This window comes from Eptesicus fuscus, chromosome 6 (assembly GCF_027574615.1).
Source record: "Eptesicus fuscus isolate TK198812 chromosome 6, DD_ASM_mEF_20220401, whole genome shotgun sequence".
Taxonomy (NCBI): domain Eukaryota; kingdom Metazoa; phylum Chordata; class Mammalia; order Chiroptera; family Vespertilionidae; genus Eptesicus; species Eptesicus fuscus.
Genome location: NC_072478.1, coordinates 42,488,916 through 42,510,164, shown reverse-complemented (window position 1 = coordinate 42,510,164; position 21,249 = coordinate 42,488,916). Strand labels below are relative to the sequence as shown.

Genomic DNA, 21,249 nt, shown 5'->3' with positions numbered 1-21,249 from the left:
GTATTGATCACTGCACTTGATTCCACATGGTCAAGAAATTGAAACTAGCCGAAACCAGTTTGGCTCAGTGGATAGAGCGTCGGTCTGCGGACTGGAAGGTCCCAGGTTCGATTCCGGTCAAGGGCATGTACAGTGGTTGCAGGCACATCCCCTGGTGGGGGTGTGCAGGAGGCAGCTGGTCGATGTCTCTCTCTCATCGATGTTTCTAGCTCTCTATCCCTCTCCCTTCCTCTCTGTGAAAAATCAATAAAATATATTTAAAAAAAAAGAAATTGAAACTAATGTTAACTGAGTTTGCTCTAAGGTTAGCCAATTTCCTAGTACCTTTAGAATCGGAAAGCATTCATATCAGGCACAAATGAATATGTAATATAAATAACTGAATAATTGTAATACACTCAAAAACATCTGTTGAAGTCTGTCAGAAACATTGAAATCTGCCCGGTGTCACTTTGGAGAATGGGGTGACACTGTAAAATGTATGTCGAGGGAGCAGTGTTTAGTTAATGTGAGTGATTCACAGGGGCAGATTGCACCAGACTTGTTCTAAATCTTGTCAGAGAGAAGCCCGCTTCCTGCCCTTTCCTGCTAAGGGTTGCAGCCCTTCTGGGTGAGGAGCTTTCATCTCAGCAGGTCACGTTCAGACTTGCCCAGCCATGGTCGTTTGCTATGCCAACAGACGTGGTTTCCTTTCAGTGATATTTGAAAGTGGCGTTCAAGTCCATGGGCAGCCGAATCTTGTCCAGATGCTGAAAGTTGTTACATATTTATAAGATTTGATCTTGATGAATAACTTGATGAATAACTTACGAACAATACTTCCCTTCCCTCCCACTTCGGAACAGGAAAATGAAGATCTGTGAGGCTGGCTGAAGCAGCCATGAATAGAGCCTTTGTTAGCAAATTGGAAGTAGATGATCATGCTGATCTGCAAAGAGCAGAGGGAGTAAACCAGGTTCGAAGCTCAGATGTAGTTTTTGATGGCTGATCTCGGGATTCGAGCCTAAAAAATCTTCCTTCTAGTCATATGTTTTTATTTATGCCTGTACCTCTGCACGTGGTGATCCATGATTTGGCCAGCAGCTAGCAGATATTTTTAAAAGCATCCAGTACTGAACCAGATCTTTCAAATATTCATTTAGCACTTTCCAAATTGAAGCCCTTTGCTGTTTGCCAAAACTATTAACTTTTTAAGCATACAGTAAGTGCGAGAAAAGCAGTGTATATTTTTGGAACTTTACATAAACTAAAATGCAGGTGTGGGATAACATCTATATAGACAAACCCAACTTCCCTCCCAAGAGTCTTTCTACAAAGGAATGAGGAGTCAAACATTTAAAAGCTTCTAATTAGACATCGAAATAGATTTTCCACAGAATAAACATATCACAGTGTTATCACATTCATCTTAGAAAGACCACCCTCAGATTGCATTACAGTAATAGAATATGCTTGGGCTGAATATCTCAAAAGAATGAACAACAAACAAAATAAAATGTGAGCATGGTTGTTTTTTTTCAGTCAAGCATTACCTTTTTCAGTAAAACTTGCAATAAGAATGAATCTAAACAAGAAAATTTGCATTAGAAATAACTTTCATTGGTGTCATGCTCAAAATCTTCATTCTTCAGAAAGACAAATTAATGAATGTATTGTCTTAGGTGGTAATTTTGAAAAGGAAATAAGGAATTTGAATGCTTAGTTTTACTTTACAAATATTTTGCAGAGGGAGGGAAAGTTCCATAATATTATAGTTAAGTGTTTTTTGTGTGTGTTTTTTTAAAGTATGTGTTGGGGCTTGATCTTTCTCTCCCTAGTTCTTTTTCCCATAATAATAATAATAATAATAATAATTATTATTATTATTTTGCCTAGAAAATCTGCACAATGTTTAGAGAATTTGTGATCCCAATTTATACTCACAGGACTTATTTTAATGAAGCTTAGGTAGGTTTGAAGCCCTAGAAATTGCAAGTATAATTTTCAGATATGATTACCAAATTTCAAATCCTTATTGTATTTTTATCCCAGAGTGGACAGCACTAATGTTTTTCTCTTTCATTATTTCCCCTTTCTTCTTCTGGTTTAGGGTTCTCATTCATACCATGCTACTACAGAAGAAGAAAAAAAAGCATATTTTCTAAGTCAGGCTTAACTAGTACTTAAAAAGGGCTTTTGACTTTTGTGTCAAACATGATAAATGAGTGGAAGCTAAGTTGAAAGTGTGTTTAAATTTTCACATTGTAGCAGGTATCATAACTTAGTTCACTTGGGAAATCTATCTAACCTTTTATTGTGGTTAAGTAAACATTTTAAAGTGAACATATACAGTCTCATTTTCTAGTTTCATGAAATAGTATGTTTAAAAGTATTTGAGGTAGATGAATATCCTTTCAAAGCTAAGAGCTTCATTCACATTCTAAAGACGCATAAATCTTAAATAAGCGTCACAAATTTTGGCAACTGGCTTCTGTATGTGCATGCATGTTTTAGGTTTTCTCCCTTTCTTAATCAGATGGTAACATCTAGAGGAAATATTCAAATAAGCTCATATGTAGCTTTAACAATAAAGAGCAGTATGTGCCTGTGCTATTATTGCATCAAAACGAAATCAGGTAAAATCAGGTGACATCACTTAACCTGGTTATCTCATTAATTTTATTAGAGATAAATTGGTCTTTTATAGCACTCAAAAGAATGAACTCATTTCCCCTTAAATATTCAAAAGCTTTATTTTCACAGGATCATTTTTCAGATGAAAAGAAAAGGAAATCTTTAAATGCTCAAATAAAACAGTGATTTTTCTATTGAAATGGAAAAGATAATTTTTAACTGAATAAGATGTTGAAAGTAACCTATTGAATTAGCATTCCTCGGTGTTCTCCTGACCGTGACTAAGTTTTTAATCAACCAAATAGTTTATATATGTTTACATTTATGATTGCATATGCATAATTTATAAAACATTTCTGGAAAATACATGAACTCCCTTGACATTATAGAAAAATTTGATCACATATACAATATAACATAGCCAAGAAAATAAGCATTTGGTTCATGGTTACCTTGTTATTTTAAAATTATTTAAAAATATTGGACTTAATTTTTAAAATGGGATTACATAGTCATGATTATTATTTCAAGCACTCTTTAACCTGAGAATATTTTTTATTTTTCCTCGATTCTTATTTATAATGTTTCCAATATTAGCAAAAGGTATTTAACTAGATTTATTATATTTTAGATAATTTTCCTAAAGTTTAATAAACCATTAATTTTATTGGTGGAAAAAAGCTCTGATCAATTATATGTTATCCAAAACTCTTCAATTTTATTGGAATTTTTTATTTGCATATCTCTAAAGGGAAAAAAGGCGAAGCTATAAAGCAGAAATTAAAATTATATTACAGATGCTTATCATAATTGACTATTATTTATATCTTAGATATAAATTCATATTAAACATTACATCTTATTTTGATATAATTTCACTAAGGCAGTATAATTTTGTGGTTAAAAACAATGGTTCTTTGAGAATTTACTATTGATCAAAGGATATTTTGTTTGGTCTTGACAAATAGATACTGTTTTAAAGAATAAAGCACAGCATAGCTAACCAACTTGTTAAAAGAATAGAGACAATGGTTATACATTAGACATTTCTTCCATCCTTGAAAAGAAGAATAGAAATCTGAGTTAAATTAAATTTCAAAGGCCAGAAATTCTCAATGTACCAGAAGCAGTGCTTTCCAACAACCTCTGCTCTTTTAAAATGTATCTTTCTTTTTTCCACTTCATGCTCCACTCAGCTGTCTTCAAATTTTCATTTTCTTCATTTCCTTTTTATATTTTATTATTCTTATTGCCAGAAAGATTATAGGAAGTTTTGTCGACAAGTTTCTGTATGTTGTTCTTCATTAATGGCATGAGCTTGTAATCTTTTTAAAACTTGCATTTATTTTTTAATCAAAGTCTTCATTATTTGACAGTCTATTCTTCCCTCCAATGGTCTCCTTGTTTACTTTGTTACTAAGGTTAAAAGGTGTAGCCCTCTTTTTCCTCTGTAGTTTCCTATTTATAGCTCTCAACTGTTTTGTTGGCTCTGTTCTTAACATTGCACAATGGCATCTCTTTATTGGTCACTAAATCATAATGAAGCTTTGTTTACTATAAAATAGAAAGTCCGACTTGCAAGCTGCATAGCTCCCAAACCTAGCTACAATAAGGAGGGATATTGCCAGGATTATTGTTCATGGCATAGTTTGATTTCTTTATGAAAAGAGTTTAGTGGAATACACTCAAGCCCAGAGCATGAACATCTATTTTTTTTCTTTCTTTTATGCCATGCAGTGATGGATCTGAACCTTCTAAAAGAGGAGGTAAGGTTGTACAGCTGCACACCTCGTAACTTCTCAGTGTCCATAAGGGAAGAACTAAAGAGAACCGATACTATTTTCTGGCCAGGTTGTCTCCTGGTTAAGCGCTGTGGTGGAAACTGTGCCTGTTGTGTCCACAATTGCAATGAGTGTCAATGTGTCCCAAGCAAAGTTACTAAAAAATACCATGAGGTAGGTATATCATTTTATTTTCGGGTTCCTTTGGGTATTTTGTTGCTTTAAAAATAACAAAACAGTGTATCTGAAATGAATTTTTGTTTGGAAGGCTGTAGCATTCATTTAAAAAAAAAAACCGCAAATACACTTTATGTTCTCATTTTTAAAATTAAGACTTTTAACTAAAAAAAAACACCAGACATTAAATATTTTGAAAGCTTATCTTCTGATAGTATACCATGGGTGGTCAGTAAAGTTTTTTTTAATTTCATACAAAAAACAAAATGTGTTCTTTTATATGGTAAAATATGGGTGAAACTTTGCAACTTTTCAAAATCCGAAGGGAAATATTTTAAAGAGAAACTTGGAGCTGAATCACTGTCTAATTTGGAGAAAGAAGATCTTTGATATTTATTTTTCCATTTGCGGCAGTGTAGGCACCTATATCCCAAAAAGACATATTCATAATTATACCCATCTTCCTAGTATTCATATTGCCCCAAATAGCCTGTTATGGTTGCTTCACCCTTTTATCTTTTTACAGAATCAAGAAAACTCCGATATTGAAACTTAGCAATTGTTGTTTTTCAGAGCCTTGGGAACCTTAGAACTGATGCACTCTAAATTATCCCTGATGCTGGAATCCCAAACTCTGTCCCTCTCTCTCTCCAAGAGCATCGTGTAGCATTCATACATTAGGAAGCAATTCCTTCTTGATGAGTCAACTTTGATTTTTACAAAACCTATACTTATACCAAGCCAAAATCGGCCTTTTTGACTTAATTTCAATATAGCTTCATTTCAATAGTTTTTATATTTTCTACTAAATAAAAGAATCTTAAAAAGTAAATATCTGCTTAATAAGTAAAATGGATTTTTTGACTTGCATAAAGATATCAATGAAACCCTTATCTGTTAGGTAATCTAAACATGGACAGTGTCATAAGCTATACTGCATATGACATGGCTGTCCTACCCTTCAACAACATTGTGGTGGCAGCTGGTAAAGTGAGGGGGGAGGAAGCACTGTATTCCAGAAGACAATGGACCCTTTTTCCAACCTAGGTCTGTCTTTAACTTGTAACCATCAGCAGGGTACTGAGCCTCAATAAATAGTGTAAGATATGAGAATTATCTGTTTTTTTCCTAGCTATGTCATTCCAAAGCAATTACTAATTGCAATTTTTAAAAGGTAACATCCCAAACTAGAAGCCTGTGATTAAAAATAGGACAATTTACTGCCATTACTCATGTCCTACTTTCATTTCTACACTGCATTCTTCTAATGCGCCTTGTTCTGGGAACAGTCTCCACTCCAGTTACAGGAAGTAGACAGTTATGAACATGGTGGCTCAAGAAGCTCCAGCCAGGCTATGCCCAGAGGCCAGCCTGATTGCTGCTCCATGAACTGGGGTATCTAGTCAAGAAGAAACTCTCAATCTGTTTTAAGTTTAAACAGATTAAACTTAAAATACCTTATAGGCCAGGCTGATATTAGAGTTGAATGGCCTAACATAAAAGGATGGAATGAGAATAGGAATTAAACTTGAGTGATCTTTTCCCACCTAAAGTCATTCGATTTTGAACTATCTAAAGCAAGTTTTTACTAAACAAAGTGCATTAGGGGACCTGATTTAGCCAACAAATCTTGGGTATATGACACCATTCTAAGAACTATAAAATCCAGACCAGCTTTGTCAGCCTTCTTAAACCAGCCTCTCAGAAGCTGATGCCATGCAATGCTTTTGGTCAGATAAATCAGTTCTCAGGTGAAGCATATCCTCTTCCATGTTATATCTTTAAATTTATTTCCAAATAACATTAGTTGTAGGGTTATGCAAGAAGTTGCTCAAGAATTTGTAATACTGTTTTAAAGTCTCAGGTAAAACTTGTGTGAGGAAAGGCTGCGGACACTGCTTATAGCATCATTGGCCTTCTTCCAGAATGACATTGATCCATTACACACTAGTCTTTGGGTGGGGTTGATTACATATGCATTATACATATGCATACATATATACCTTTATGTGTGTAATTACATGACCATCAAGTGTAAGTTTCCCACATCCCTCAAGTGTGTATGTATAGAAATATCATTGCCTAGTTACCTGCTTCAAATTTCTCATAAATAGCTCCAGTGATAACCTTGTGTTAATTTTTTATCAATAATTTTTCTGTGATCATTTTCTTTGTAAAGGATCAAATTACTCTATATAAAAAAAGGGGAGGTTTAATTTGATGTAATTCATTGTTCCTGAGCCCTGAATTTTTCTTAGTTTTATATTTTGGAAATAAGTTCTTAGTCTAATACTACCCCTGAATAAATGAAATTATTTTTAAATATAACTTAAAATATTATTAATATTTTATATTACTTGGGCTTTCATTCTCTTTGATGAGCATTGTTCTCATTTACACTTTGAAGATTTTTCCACCTCATGGAGAAGGCAGAAGCAAAGACAGAGCTTAAAAGTTCTAAGTTTTCTTTCCTTCATCTCTACTATACCAGCTTTACCATCTCTATACCATCTCTACTATACCATTATTATCTTGTTTACCTTGCTTATATCTTCATATATTTAATTTCATTTTTCATAACTTAAAGCATAGTCTTTTTTATGCATAGTTCTATTTATTTGGGAGGGAAATATACCATTCAATTGACTTATTCTAGCAATGAGTCCCATCCTCCAAGGTTCTTTGACACCCCCAAATTTAAGGGCACTTTGCATACTTTGGGCAATGGTACCTGTGCCTGTATTCCTTGATGGTACCTTCTGTACGTAATCGATTCCTTTCCACTGGTTTTAGCTTTTCTCTGGATTATTTTTTCATGTGCTTGTATTTAGAGTTTGGAATGCTCCCTCAAAATTTTGTGAGATATTCTTCTGCCTGTTTTTTTTTTTTTCTGGTGTCCTAAACTGTGTCCTGAAAATCCAATGATCATCTTTCATATTATCTGGGACGTGCTGGTCATGTTTCAAGTCTTACTTTCTCTTCTCAAGTTAGAACTGTCAAACAGAACAGAGAAAGAAAACAATAAGTATGGTCCCACCACCTTGTGTTAGAATTTCTTATCCAAGACTTCAACATCACTAGGAAATAAAGAGATTAGTCTTCTATCTGATCTCCACAAACATCGGTGGATGAAGACTGGGTGTGTGTGTGTGAGAAGTGGCTTTTGTTGGGTGAATGCATCTTGACATAAGCATTGCTAGAGGGTGGAAGGGTTGTAGGGTTGCAGCTTAGCATCACTGCCTGTTAGGATGGCATATGGTAGCCGACCTTACCTTTCCCTGTCATAGTAATTTTCCCCCTGCTAAGTGGGAAAATGTATACAGGTGAAGATAGGAATTAAAGAATTGCCAATATCGCAATTTATCTGTCTTTCTAACCACATTAAAATAGTACATTTTTAGTCATTTTTATTCTAGCATTATGAAATGTAATAAAAATCTAATTTAGAAGTTGACTATTTCCCATAGCTATTATAAGACTTGCAGTTTATCTTTCTGCAAAGAAAGTTACTAAATAAATAGTATGCATGACTAGGTATATTCTGAGTCTTCATAAAATTATTATCTATTGCTCTAATAATTCATATTTGGCCGAAGTACAAATACGGGCTATGCCACTTATTCTCTCTAAGCTTCTGTTCACTCATGTGTAAAATAGGGGGAATAGTTATAAATTACTTCATAGAATTCTTGTGAGTTAAAGTCTGTAAAATCCTTATTATAGTGGCTAGCACTCATAAGCATTCAAAAAATGTTAGCTAATTAACCTTCGGTATGACCACATTCTCCAAATGAGTTATACATTCTTTTTTCCCCCTTATTTTAATCTTCAAGAAGAACAGTCATAAGACTTGACTTGTGCCTTTTTGGATTAATGAAAATGTCCAGGAACTTTTAGAAGTTGCTCTATGAAGTTATCTGTGTCATACCCAGAGAGCAGAGAAACTAGACAACTTCATGTTATTATGTGAATAGGGTTTGTTTGTAATCCAAACATAAATTCTAAAAATGTGTCATTTTTATTATAAGGAATAAAATGTAAATGCACATTAAATAGGTCATTCTTTTCAAGTACATCAGGTAGTCTTTTATAGAATACACTAGAGGCCTGATGCATGAAATTCAGCAGCTCGCCTCAGCCCTCGCAGCCCCAGCTTCGTCTGGAAGGTTGTCTGGAAGGACATCCGGAAGGACATCTGGTCTAATTAGCATATCATGCTTTTATTATTATAGATAGCTATGTCCTTTTGTTGTGTTGAAAGGAATTATGTTTAGCATCATTGTCTATGCAAGTAACTGCATTAAATAGAGCCATTATTGTCATTGCCAAATCTCCGTATACTGCACAGTAGGACCCAGCTGCAGAAAGTTAGCTGTGACGAAGGCTGATGTCTATGAAGTACATCTAATCCATCTCATCAAGTTTATAGAGGACTTGAGGTATAGCCAAGAAAATTAATGAGTGGCATAATTGAGCTAACTCAGCTGCAGAGCGATCATGTTTCTTTTCACAGTATCGCAGTACTTGCGTGTATTGCTTCGAGCATAAATATTTGTTAAATGTGTGAATAAATGAATGGCTGAAAGAAACTAACAAACAGAAAAACTAATTGTTCCGTAGTGGCTCCAAAATACTTCACCAAGGTGAAACTTCTCCGTATGCTTAAATGAGTAAAATAAAGAGTGCATAGTGACTCTTTCAATTTAAGGACTGTTCTTTATTCTGAGGCAGCATCCTTCCAAATTGTGGGTATTGAAATATCCTTGCTTTCATGAAAAATTGGTCATGTATGATTTTTTTTTGAGGAGTGGGGGGTTATATTCATACTGCTTTTACTAGGACAAAACACTAAATCTATAGATCTTTGTTGGGCCCCAGACTTTTTTTCTGAAATTTTACTTGTCTGTGAACCCATACATGATAGACATTGATTGATTTTAACGGTGGTTTACATTGTTTCCTTCAGGTCCTTCAGTTGAGACCAAAGATTGGTGTCAGGGGATTGCATAAATCTCTCACCGACGTGGCCCTGGAGCACCATGAGGAGTGTGACTGTGTGTGCAGGGGGAACACCGGAGGATAACGCATCGCCACATGCCGTCTTCGCCAGGCAGTGCAGCGCAGCGGCTGGCTCTGTTAAAGAACTGATGCGTTACCGCCATCCATAATCTCAGTTGTTTGCTTCAGGGACCTTTCATCCTTCAGGATTTACAGTGTGTTCTGAAAGAGGAGACACCAACCGGAATTAGGAGTTGTGCAACAGCTCTCTTGAGAGGAGGCCCCAATGACAGGGAAAAGGTCTCCGGGTGTGGAAAAAATATTAAATGTTGTAGATCACTAGCTAGTTACAGAGTTACCATGCACTTACTCAGCTGGCTGTGTTCTATATTTCAGTTGTCTTGATATGACTTAGTTAATGTCAGTACAGGAAGGAAATGAGTGCAGATGGGCACCTGATTCTATTGCCTTGCTTATTAACTCTCAAGCTCCATATTCTGGGCCTAAAAATCACAGAAATCTGGAATTTTCCCCTTATAGTCACATGTATAAACCAGAGTGTTCTATGGCCTACAAACTTGGTTTTGAAAAAAAAAAAAAGAACTATGTTGCTATAAATCAAACTTACGTCCTGTTGATAAGAAAGACTGGATTTTCCATATTTCTTATAAAATATTTCTATCATTTAGAAGACACGAACTACATTTCATGGTTTGGAAGAGACAAACCTGAAAAGAAGAGTGGCCTTTCCTTCACTTTATCTATAAGTTGGTTTCTTTGTTTTATTGTGTACATTTTTTATATTCTCCTTTTGACATTATAACGGTTTGCTTTTCTAATCTTGTTAAATATATCTATTTTTACCAAAGGTATTTAATATTCCTTTTTTTTTTATGACAACCTAGATCAACTATTTTTAGCTTGGTAAATTTTTCTAAACAGAATTGTTATAGCCAGAGGAACAAAGATGATATGAAATATTGTTGCTCTGACAAAAATACATGTATTTCACTCTTATACGGTGCTAGAGCTTAGATTAATTTGCATTTTAAAGTACTGAAATGGGAAATAAATAGAATTTGGTACGTTGTGGACACTTTTTGAAAATAAGTAAGTTATCATATCCTCTGCTCCTGTTATTGAGATGCAAATAAAAAGTGACATAGGGACATAGGGAAATAGACATCCGGATCCATCATTACTAACCCCGAACCCTTATTGTGAGAAGCGCGAGCCTAGCTCAGAAGAACACAAAGCACCTTGAAAAAAGAGACTCAACGGCTTCCTGAAAAGCGTGCTCTGCTGTCCTGTAGGAACACATCCTATTTATTGCTATGCTCTGGTTTTATTCTCTTGAAACTCTGTTCCACACACTTGTATAAATACATGGATATTTTAATGTACAGAAGTATGTCCTTTAACCAATTCACATATTGTACTCTTTGGCGATTGAAAAGGAAATCAGTAAAATACTTGGCTTGTAAATGCTTAATATTGTGCCTAGGTTATGTGGTGGCTATTTGAATTAAAAAAAATGTATTGAATCACCAAATAAAAGAATGTGGCTATTTTGGGGAGAAACTCGAGTATGTGTGAGTGTGTGTGTGTGTGTATGTGTGTGTGTGTGTAAGATTTGTCTCTGAAACTCCCAGAAAGTGAAAAGTGATAAAATTTCTTGTTACCATAAATTTTCATTATGCAAAAGTGGATGTCAGTTTAAAAGACAAGTAATGAAGTGGGTATTTCTATTGAGGCTTCTCTGTCTCTTGTCTCCAATGCTTTTTAAAAAAATAATATATTTTTATTGATTTCCGAGAGGAAGGGAGAGGGAGAGAGAGAGATAGAAACATTAATGATGAGAAAGCATCATTGATTGGCTGCCTTCTGCACGTCCCACACTGGGGATGGAGCCTGCAACCTGGGCATATGGCTCCACCAGAACCGAACTGCGACCTCCTAGTTCACAGGTTAATGCTCAATTGACTGAGCCACGCCTGCCAGGTCTCCAATGCTTTTCAGCAGTAGTTTTCTTTTTCTCACTGGTCTGGATACTTATTTCTGGTCAATTAAATTGCAAATGACTTGAAAGTTGTTATGTGACTTGTGAAATGCTTAATGATAGATTATATAGTAATATAAAGCAGGAGAAAACAACAACAATCCTGTAACTTTCCACTCATGTTTTTAATTTTCAGTGGCAAATCCTAATTGGTGTAAGCCTGAATCCATTTGGCAAATGGATTGATGTATTTTACAAAGGACACTTCAAGGTGTGAATCCCCAATTTCAATTGTAGATTTCTTTTTGAGCTGATGTCTTATCTCTGCCTTTCAACTTGCCTGAGACAGGAGGAACCAGGGCCATGCTGTCCTCAGACACTTCTTCTAAGTAGCACTCTTTTTTGGGTACTTTTCCATCTGGCAATCCTACCCTGCACACAAACACATGAAAAATAAATGGATAAAATGAACATTCATGTTTTGTTTCATTGCTTCACCTTCTCATAGTTTTGCCCCCGTCTTATGAAGCTTACTATATACAGCTTAACTGTGCTCCACTGAAAATACAATGCCCTGTATCTCTCTCTTGGCAATTCATAACTCATTGAAGTAGGAAAAACTCCTTTAAATCTTACAATAAATGACCCAAGTAATGGTTTAAATCAGCATTTCCAACCTTTGAATGGAACATCTTTCCCTTTTTTTTTATTAATATTTATTTTATTTACATATAAAATGTTGATTGGAACATATTTCCCTTTTGCTTTTTTTAATGTTTATTTTATCTTATATAATAAAAGGCTAATATGCAAATAGACCGAACGGTGGAACAACTGAACAACCAGTCACTATGACGTGCGCTGATCACCAGGGAGCACACGTGGAACATACTAGTAGTGGGCATCAGCAGTAGGCAGCAGAGCGTGTAACATGGCGGGCATTGGTCACGGCAGGATGGAGGGGCAGGTGAGGTGATGGTGGAGCAGGTGAGCCGAGCGCCAGACAAAGGCAGGGAGCCAGTTGCTGTCATTGGGTGGAGCCTCTGGTGGTTACTGAAAATTCTTTGCTCCCACATGCTGTGGTCCTGCCCCATGCTCATACCCGCTGCCAGCGCCCAGCGCTGGTCCCGATCACTTGGCGCCATCAGCAGGTGTGAGCAGCGGCTGCCAGCCCTGATCACCCCTGAGGGCTTCTCCACCTCCCTCTGCTCATGAGGGGCAATCGGGGCAGCAGCCACCACTCTCACCCACTGACCGTGCTGGCCCCGCTCCTGCCCACTGCTGGTGCTGGCCCCAATCACTCCACACCGTCAGCAGGTGCAAGCAGGGCCGGCACCGTCAGGGCATGGGAACAGCAGTGGTGGTAGCGAGGCTGCTGGCAGACAGGAAACTGGAGGCCGCAGCAGGAGGGGCTGAGCACATGGCACAGAGGATGGGCCAAGACCTGCCCCTATGTCCACAGCAGCCTCATGGCCCACAGTTCCTTTCAAGGTGCATGAATTCATGCACTGGGCCCCTAGTTTACATAGAAAATTTTGAAAGGCAAAAGAAATTATAAAGGTAGCAGTGCCGTACACTCTTGCCAGTCAGTGAGTGAGAAAGGTGTGAGGTATAATAAATGCTTAATACTTATAATTCTTACTGTGCATTTTATTTCCCATCAGTGGCACATGTGACTATAATTTCCCAGCAAGTATTGACTATATTTACCTCAAACTGTTTTGTATGTGTGACATATGCCTTCATCCCTGAGGGATGGACTGTTTTGCCTAGTGATTTTATAAGATAAAAAAGGCAGCTTAATTGGCATACAGCAGGCTTTCATGCTATATTTTTCATTTCCACATCTCATCCCCTTCCTCATCTAATAACCATGTTCACGATGAAAGGCTATAAATAGCAGTAATGAGAATCCACACTGTGAAAGCATGACTCCATTTCTTTATACTTGTGGCTGAGTTTAAGGAACGGCAGAAAATACAAATCTTAATATCACTTAATATCAGACACTTAATATAGGTAATACCCTTTTCTCCAAACGCATTGTGATATTTAAAACTATTTTAATTACTTATGATAAATTCCGCTAAAACTCATAAATACCATAACCCTTTACATTCATAGGAAGGAGTAGAAACATGAAAATAAAATAGCTCATTTGTTTTACATTCTGTTTTCCCTTCATGCTTCATATGTAATTAATCAGCAAGTCTACCCATCAACTTTGCCTTTCCCATTTCTCTTGCATTGCTGCCTGTCTCTCCATTTCTGTAGCTGCTCTCCTGGTTTAGACCCTCATGTCTCAGCCCCATTTTACTGCAATAACCTTTTCCAGATTCCCTGCCTCTATTCTCACTCCCCTCTGATCCACCCTCTGCAGCCCTGACAGGAAGGTCATTCAAACAAATGCAATTGTGTCAGTTGGTTGGAAATGTTACGATGGAACTCCACAAGATTGAATTTTAATTCTCTGCATGGCACTCAACATCCATGATCTCATTTCTGCTCATTTTGCACCATCAAGCCTAATCTATAGCTCTGGTGACCCTTACGTTTTCCTGAAAATGCCTTCATTCCTTCACATCTCTGCGGGCACATACTGCGTGCTCATTGGATCCCTGTTCCTACACTTGGCTACTCAGTAATTTCTCCCAAGTCTCAGCTGAAGGGTCACTCTTCAGTGAAGTTTTTCTTCCTTAATTTCCACCAGCAGCCTGAGGCTGCATTTCTCCTGTGCTCCCAGAAGAATGTTTCACTTATAAATACTGTCTTACTGCAGTATAATTGCCAGCCCTCATGTTGATTTCTCATTAGGCTTTTAGTCTAATGAAATAAATGATTTTCCAAAAAACATATAGCACTTAGCCCTAATTGGTGCTCAGTGGAGAGAGCATTGGTCCGTTAACTGAAGGATCCGGAGGTCAATTCCAGTCAAAGGCACGTATCTCGGTTGCAGGCTCAATCCTGGGCCTGGGTTGGGGTGTGTGCAGGAGGCAACCAGTTGATGTGTATCTCTCACATGGATGTTTCTCTCTCTCTGTCTCTCCTCCTCCCATCCACGCTCTCTAAAACTAAATGGAAAAACATCCTTGGATAAGGATTAACAACAATGACAACAACTATATATATATAGATATTTTGGAACTCCAGGGTTCCTGATGTCATATTCACTCTCTCTCTCTCTCTCTCTCTCTCTCTCTCTCTCTCTCTATATATATATATATATATATATATATATATATATATATATACATATATATATATATTTATACATATATATACATATATATATGTATATATGTATATATATGTATATATATATATATATATATATATATATATATATATATATATATATATAACAACAATGACAACAACTATATATATAGTCAAAATATCTCTGAGTTTCAGCTACCTAAGCTGTAAAATGAAGGAGGTAATCCATGGGAGCTGGTACTTTTTAGATCTAATTAGTTCAGTCTACTGGTTATCTTGGGGCACCTACCAACATCTATTCCTTGTGATGTGACACCATTTTCCCCCTCTTTCACAATGCTTTGAAACTAGATGTTTGGGTTTCCAGTTAACGATTTTCTTACCAACCATATCTCATATATCACTTCTTTGCAGAGTTAAAGAGATTTACTAATTCATTTTGGTATTATTCAGATTTTGGGTACTTATTTACTAGTATGATTACATTTTCTGAGGTAGAATTTAGAAGTCTTTAAAATGTGAACATATAGACATATGAGTAATGGTGATTCATAATCTCCTCATCATTTATTTCTTGACTCATTTTGTGTCATCAAACCTAACATAGAGTTCTAGTGAGTACTCACAGCTTCCTGAAAACATGATGCAGAATTCACGCACGTCCCTGTGCCAGCACGTGTGATGTTCTTTTTTTGAGCACTGTTCCTACACTTACCTAGTTCAACCATTTCCTTTCTATTCCATTGTTATTTACATGCTCTTGTGCTCTGCCTGCGCATTTGCCCAGCGACCTACACCAAATCCAATTTCTTTCATAACTGCTAAGCTATTAGGGTAAATCTATTCAGTGTAAATCTATGTAAAATTTAAGGAAGAGATTTAGTATTGGGGTGGGAAGTGTATGTTATACAATTAATAACTTTAATGATTTTTAAATTATATATACAATTCCAGTTGACTTTTTAAGTGAAGAAATTACAAAGCTTTTCTTAAAATTCATATGGAAATTCAGGGGGCCAAAGGTAGCCAAAAAATCTTGAAAAGTAATGACAAAATTGGATGATTTACTATAACGTTATAAAAATAGCATGATAAGGTTAATAAGGTTAATAAGTTTAAACATACAAAGCAATGGAATAGAATTGAGAGTCCAGAAGTAAACCCTCCATTTATGTTCTTGGTGAAAGAGTATTCTTTTCAACAAATGTTGCTAGAACAACTGGATATTCAAAATGTATCTAGGACAACTGTATATGCAAAAGAATAACTTTGGACTGTTTCCTCATACCATATACAAAAATTAACGCAAAATAAATCAAAGATCTAAATGTAAAAGATAAAACTACGACCTCTTAAAAAGACATGTAGGAGAAAATTCTGATGACCTTAATTTAGACAATATTTCTCAGATATGACACCAAAAGAAAGAAAATAAACTTTGCCCTTCTATGACAGTATCAAAATTAAAAAAAAAAACTTTTGTGTTTCAAGGACACTATCAAGAAAATTAAATAGATAATGGGGAAAATATTTGCTGTTCATATATCTAATTACAGTCTTGTATCTACATTATATGAAGAACTCTTATAACTCAACAATAAAAAGGTAATTAACTCAACTGAAAAGTGCGCTAAAACTTCTGATGTGCTTGCATAGCTGGGTTTGCTCTCTTTGACTCCTGCCATCACTAGGTGAAGAATATGCTGCAGAATGCTCACTGGTCACAGAAGACACTGCTGCAAATTTGAACCCAATAATGCCATGGAGTCAAATCCCGCTGAGTCCAGGCAACCCACAGATGCTTGGGTGAGAAATGAATGATTTTCTGAGTCCAGGCAACCCACAGAAGGTTAGGTGAGCAATGAATGATGCATGTTGTAAGATCTTGTGATTTTGTGAGTGTTTGTTATGCAGAGTTATTTGGCAATGGTTGACTAATAGTTATTATTTCATTTAAAATGAGATTCTATCATACCTCTTTAGTGAAACTCTTCACTTTACTTGGAACTTGTATATTATTGATTTACTTTTAAGAAAAAAAGAGAGAATTGGCTTTCTGAAAATTTAGCCCATCTTTTAAAAAATCAACCTCAATGTTGTTTATTATATTATTTACTAGAGGCCCGGTGCACGAATTCGTGCACCAGTGGGGTCCCTCATCCTGGCATGTGGGATCGGGCCAAAACCAGCTCTCCGACATCCCCTGAGGGGTCCCAGGTTGCAAGAGGGTGCAGGCCAGGCCAAGGGACCCCACCAGTGCATTATCAGGGCTGGGAAGGGACATATCATTAGCATATTACGCTTTGATTGGTTGAACGGCCGACTGGTGGATCAGACACTTAGCATATTAGGCTTTTATTATATAGGATTTTATGTTTTAATAAACATTAAATTAATACAAAACATTAAAGCATTTAATGACAAATGTTTTATGTTTGTGTTTTAGTAAACTCTTTTTTAACATAAAGTACATTGGGTAATTTTCTTTAGGTTATTTTTCTTTCCAAACTTTGTTCTCTCTCTCTCTCTCTCTCTCTCTCTCTCTCTCTCTCTCTCTCTCTCTCTCTCTCCTTCCTTTTTCTTTTTTAACATAGATTATTTGCACAATTCCCATGCCTACATTTTTTTTTTCTGCTCATTTCCATAATGCATGGTTTGTGTCCAGGCTACTGTTTACTCTGCTACTGCTTACTCTGATGTGGGAAAGGTAAATTCTTGATTCACCTTTTCACTTCTCTAAAACTTGTTTGCCAAAGGGAACTACAGTGTAAGGATTAGATATTACATTCTGTTTATTTTTCTGTTTCTTTGGAGAAAGGGGATTGAGAGCACTTGTAGGAATGTTCAACCTTTGATGAAAGAATTCTGCTCAGCTCTCCTGTAAGATGTCTTTTGCTGAGATTCACTCTGGTAGAAGCATGCATCTATTCTTCATGAAGTGGGGAAAGGGGACAGATGAAATAGGTTTCAGACCTGACTCATAACTCAGTGTAAAGACCTTGAGGCTATGCTTTCATTTGAGGGCATCAGTCCCCACTTTTTAGTTTCCATGTTTCATCAGAATCTGCCCAGGAACCATTTCTTTTGCCCTTCTATGCACAGCAGAGAAAAACTAATGGCATCTCCTCTGACTGCCTCTCTTCAAAGTTAGCCATGTTAACTTGGCTAAATATAGTGAGCCCAATATAGTGAGGGGACTTAGGATCTTATGTCAGTATTATATCAGGAATGGGAATTATCCTGGGCTTCATGCTGAGCTACTCTTTCATTCCTAAACTCTCATCCTCCAAAATTATAGCATAAGATGTGCCCTTTCCATTAGATGCTGTTAGCCAATGAACTGTATGTTGGAATTTTGCTTCTGTGACCTAGCTCTCCTTCACTGTTTTATCCTGAAAACAGAAACCATTTTAATATTACCAATCTTTATGATTCTAACAATAATTTAAATTTTGCATACATTTTAATATTTTGCTACTGAAATAAACTATATCTATTTTTACACTTACAAACTAAATATTATATGGTGCTATACAAGCTTCTGTTCCATCTTCCAACAGATTTCATGTAAAATGTTATTAACACTATTCAATACTGGGTCGGTTGCAGATAGCCTGCCCATTTGTAGAGAAAGTTTAGATCTCACCCTGTTCTCATTTGTTGTGAGATAAAGTCTTCCACAAACTCAGGTAGAAAGTTCAATAATTTTTAAGCTAAATTTAAAACAATTCTGTTTTTTAATCTCTTGCTTTGGGAAAATAAAATTATTATAAGTCTTGTAATGGTCTTAAATTCATTTAATAAGGAAATAATTTACTAAGAATCACAAAATTTAACTCTGTTTAAAGACCTTAGTATTAGTGCCTTAAGTGATACCTCCAATATAACTCAAATTTATGACAGCCCACCCAGCAGTATTTGTGTTACTGTTAACCAAAAGACATCACAGGAAAAAAATAATTAGTTTAATACAGTTATTCAAAGAAATTCTCGATGGACTTACTGATAGACAACTAGCTTCAATGACATCCTCAGATAGACAGATGTATACAAAATATTTTTGTATGAAATAACTTAGTTTCTGATGTAACTAAATGTCTATCCTATATTATAAGAGAGGAATATGCTATGACCGACCACGTATCGACCAGATCACATATCTGCAGGAGGGTGGGGCAGCAAACTACAAGAGGGTGGCGAAGAGCTACAGGACTGGGCAGGGCAGCAAGCTATGGGGGGGGGGGAGGGCAGGGGGAGCTACAGGAGGGCAGGGCAGTGGGCAGAGAGCTACAGGAGGGCGGCAGCGACCTACTGGTGCACGGATTCATGTGCAGGGCTACTAGTATTTAATAAGAGGCAATACAAAGCTTTTGAGAAGCAATCCCCTTCAAAATCTAAAAAATAAGAGGTATTCCTATTATTTCATATTTAATTTGAACAAGGAATAAAAGCAGTATCTCCTCATCCAGATGCTTTTTTGCTTTTTTTGAATATATTTTTATTGGTTTCAGACAGAAAGGGAGAGGGAGAGACATCAACGATCAGAAAGAATCGTGCATCGGCTGCCTCCTGCACACCCTACTGGGGCGACTGATCCTTCAACCCAGGCATGTGTCCTGACGGGGAATTGAACAGGGACCTCCTGGTTCACAGGTCGGCACTCAATCACTGAGCCATGCCAGCCAGGCCAGCTGCTTTTTTTTTTTTTTTTAAAGATAGTACCTATGGTACTGGTTATCTTCCAAATTTCCAGACCAGCAGTCTTAATTTTTCAAATGATTATTCACAGATCAGCAACTACATGTATATGTATCTATTACAAGGAAAGCAGGAATTACATGAATAATTTATTGACTAGAGTTTGATGTGCTTTGTTTTCTGTCCTGAAGCTGTGATCTAAAAACTTGATTTGTCAGAAATTGAACAGAAACATAAGGGAGAGGGCTGAGTGTACTTCCTTCAGCTTAGCTCATCAGAATCCTGGAGGCTGAGCGGCTACTGGGCTTTACCACTGTGAGAAGAAACTAATGTTAAGCAAAAAGTATAAAATGGAACGGTTTAAATTGACCAGTTTTGATGTTGAATATCTTTTGAAGTCTTCTGGAAGACATGATAATTCAACCAGTGAATTTTGATTACCATTATCTATTTTGATGGCTTTATGTAAATGCTTTGCTAAATCAAAATCTTACTGTGTTGCATAAGGCGTATCTGTTTATTGTGTCATCATTGTGGAATAAAGGCATATAAACTGTTTTTAACAAGACTTAAGTCTCGTTGCAGTCTTAACTGGTATGGTAATAAATCATAGTGATTTGTTTTTAAACTGTTGTTTTCCTAAAGATATTTAAATCCTTTGTAATGATTACTTTTGTGGGACTTTTTAATCTCGATTTTTGCAGCTGGAGATTGAGTCAGGAAGTGGGAATGTGACATGACTGAATAATTGTTCAAACATTACACACGTGAAGAAAATCATGAGGTTCATATTTGGTTTCTTTTCAAGGGATGAAGGCAAAGTATTTTGCATGCTCATGCATCTGCTTTTAAGATTAGCCTATGGATAAACAAAGCCTATGTTCTTTCTATGAAGCAAGCTTTATTTTTTGTCTTGGAGTGTATCAAAGGTGTTTCCCAATATATATTTTGGAAAACCTAGATCATGGGTACCCAGCCAAATCCTGGAATCGAAACAGGTCATGGGATCCTCTACCCTCCATCCCCAAATGAACTTTTTCCATCAGTCACGAGGGAAATGGGTCAACTTGTCACCTTGCTGTTACAACTGATCAACTTTAGGTTCAAAGATAGTTAAATACTCTGACAAGGGATGGCTTGAACCTTTCAGCCCAGCTCCTCCCCTCCTCAAGTTTCCCAGGTAGTCCTCAGTTCCACAGTTGTGCCATAGGAATAAATTAATTAATAACTAGCCTAAGATCTCACATCCAGTAATTGCTCAAAGAATTTTGCATAAATAAATGTTAAGCCAGTATCCAAATTCCTTCTCTATATAATAATTTGCAGCTATTTAATCATGTGAAACCTATGGTTAAGTACCTGGATGGTGTCCTAATATTATTATAGATGCAAATCCCTAATATGTCTCAAAAACCCTGGGGAAGCGGGGGAGACACTAAATTTCTCTTTTGTTTGCTTAACAAGTTGACCATAAAATTGACCCCCGGAATTAAAATTTGTATATAATGACTCCAGTTTTTGAATGTAAAGGTTAATTGGATTTAAAAATGACAGTCGTCAAGTCTTTAATGCCAAAACCAGATTTACAGTATAACCTGAGTGTTACCTATGAACTTCTACCTCTTTTCTTCATGTGTTACATCAGTGAGTAGTTCAAACTACGTGATCTCTGAGATTTCTCCCAGCACTTGCTTCTAAAGCTTAGTTTGGAAACATTCACAGAGAGGGAAGACACTGTTCCTTGAGTTGGGATTCTGTTGAACAGTT

At 36.4% G+C, this 21,249-nt stretch overlaps 1 protein-coding gene across 4 annotated transcripts in view; it reads left to right on the top strand.

Moving 5' to 3' along the window:
* PDGFC (platelet derived growth factor C) overlaps window positions 1-12,035 on the top strand; it is a 180,337-nt gene extending 168,302 nt beyond the window's left edge. For 2 of the 4 annotated variants that reach the window (XM_054717657.1, XM_008144549.3), the window contains 2 exons: window positions 4,351-4,568; window positions 9,538-11,829. In XM_054717657.1, coding sequence (XP_054573632.1) covers window positions 4,351-4,568; window positions 9,538-9,654 — 335 coding nt within the window. In that variant the 3' untranslated portion in view covers window positions 9,655-11,829. Of the gene's footprint in view, window positions 1-4,350; window positions 4,569-9,537 lie in introns of all 4 variants that reach the window. The other 2 variants (XM_054717658.1, XM_054717659.1) reach the window with 2 other exon arrangements.
* The last annotated feature ends 9,214 nt before the right edge of the window (window positions 12,036-21,249 follow it).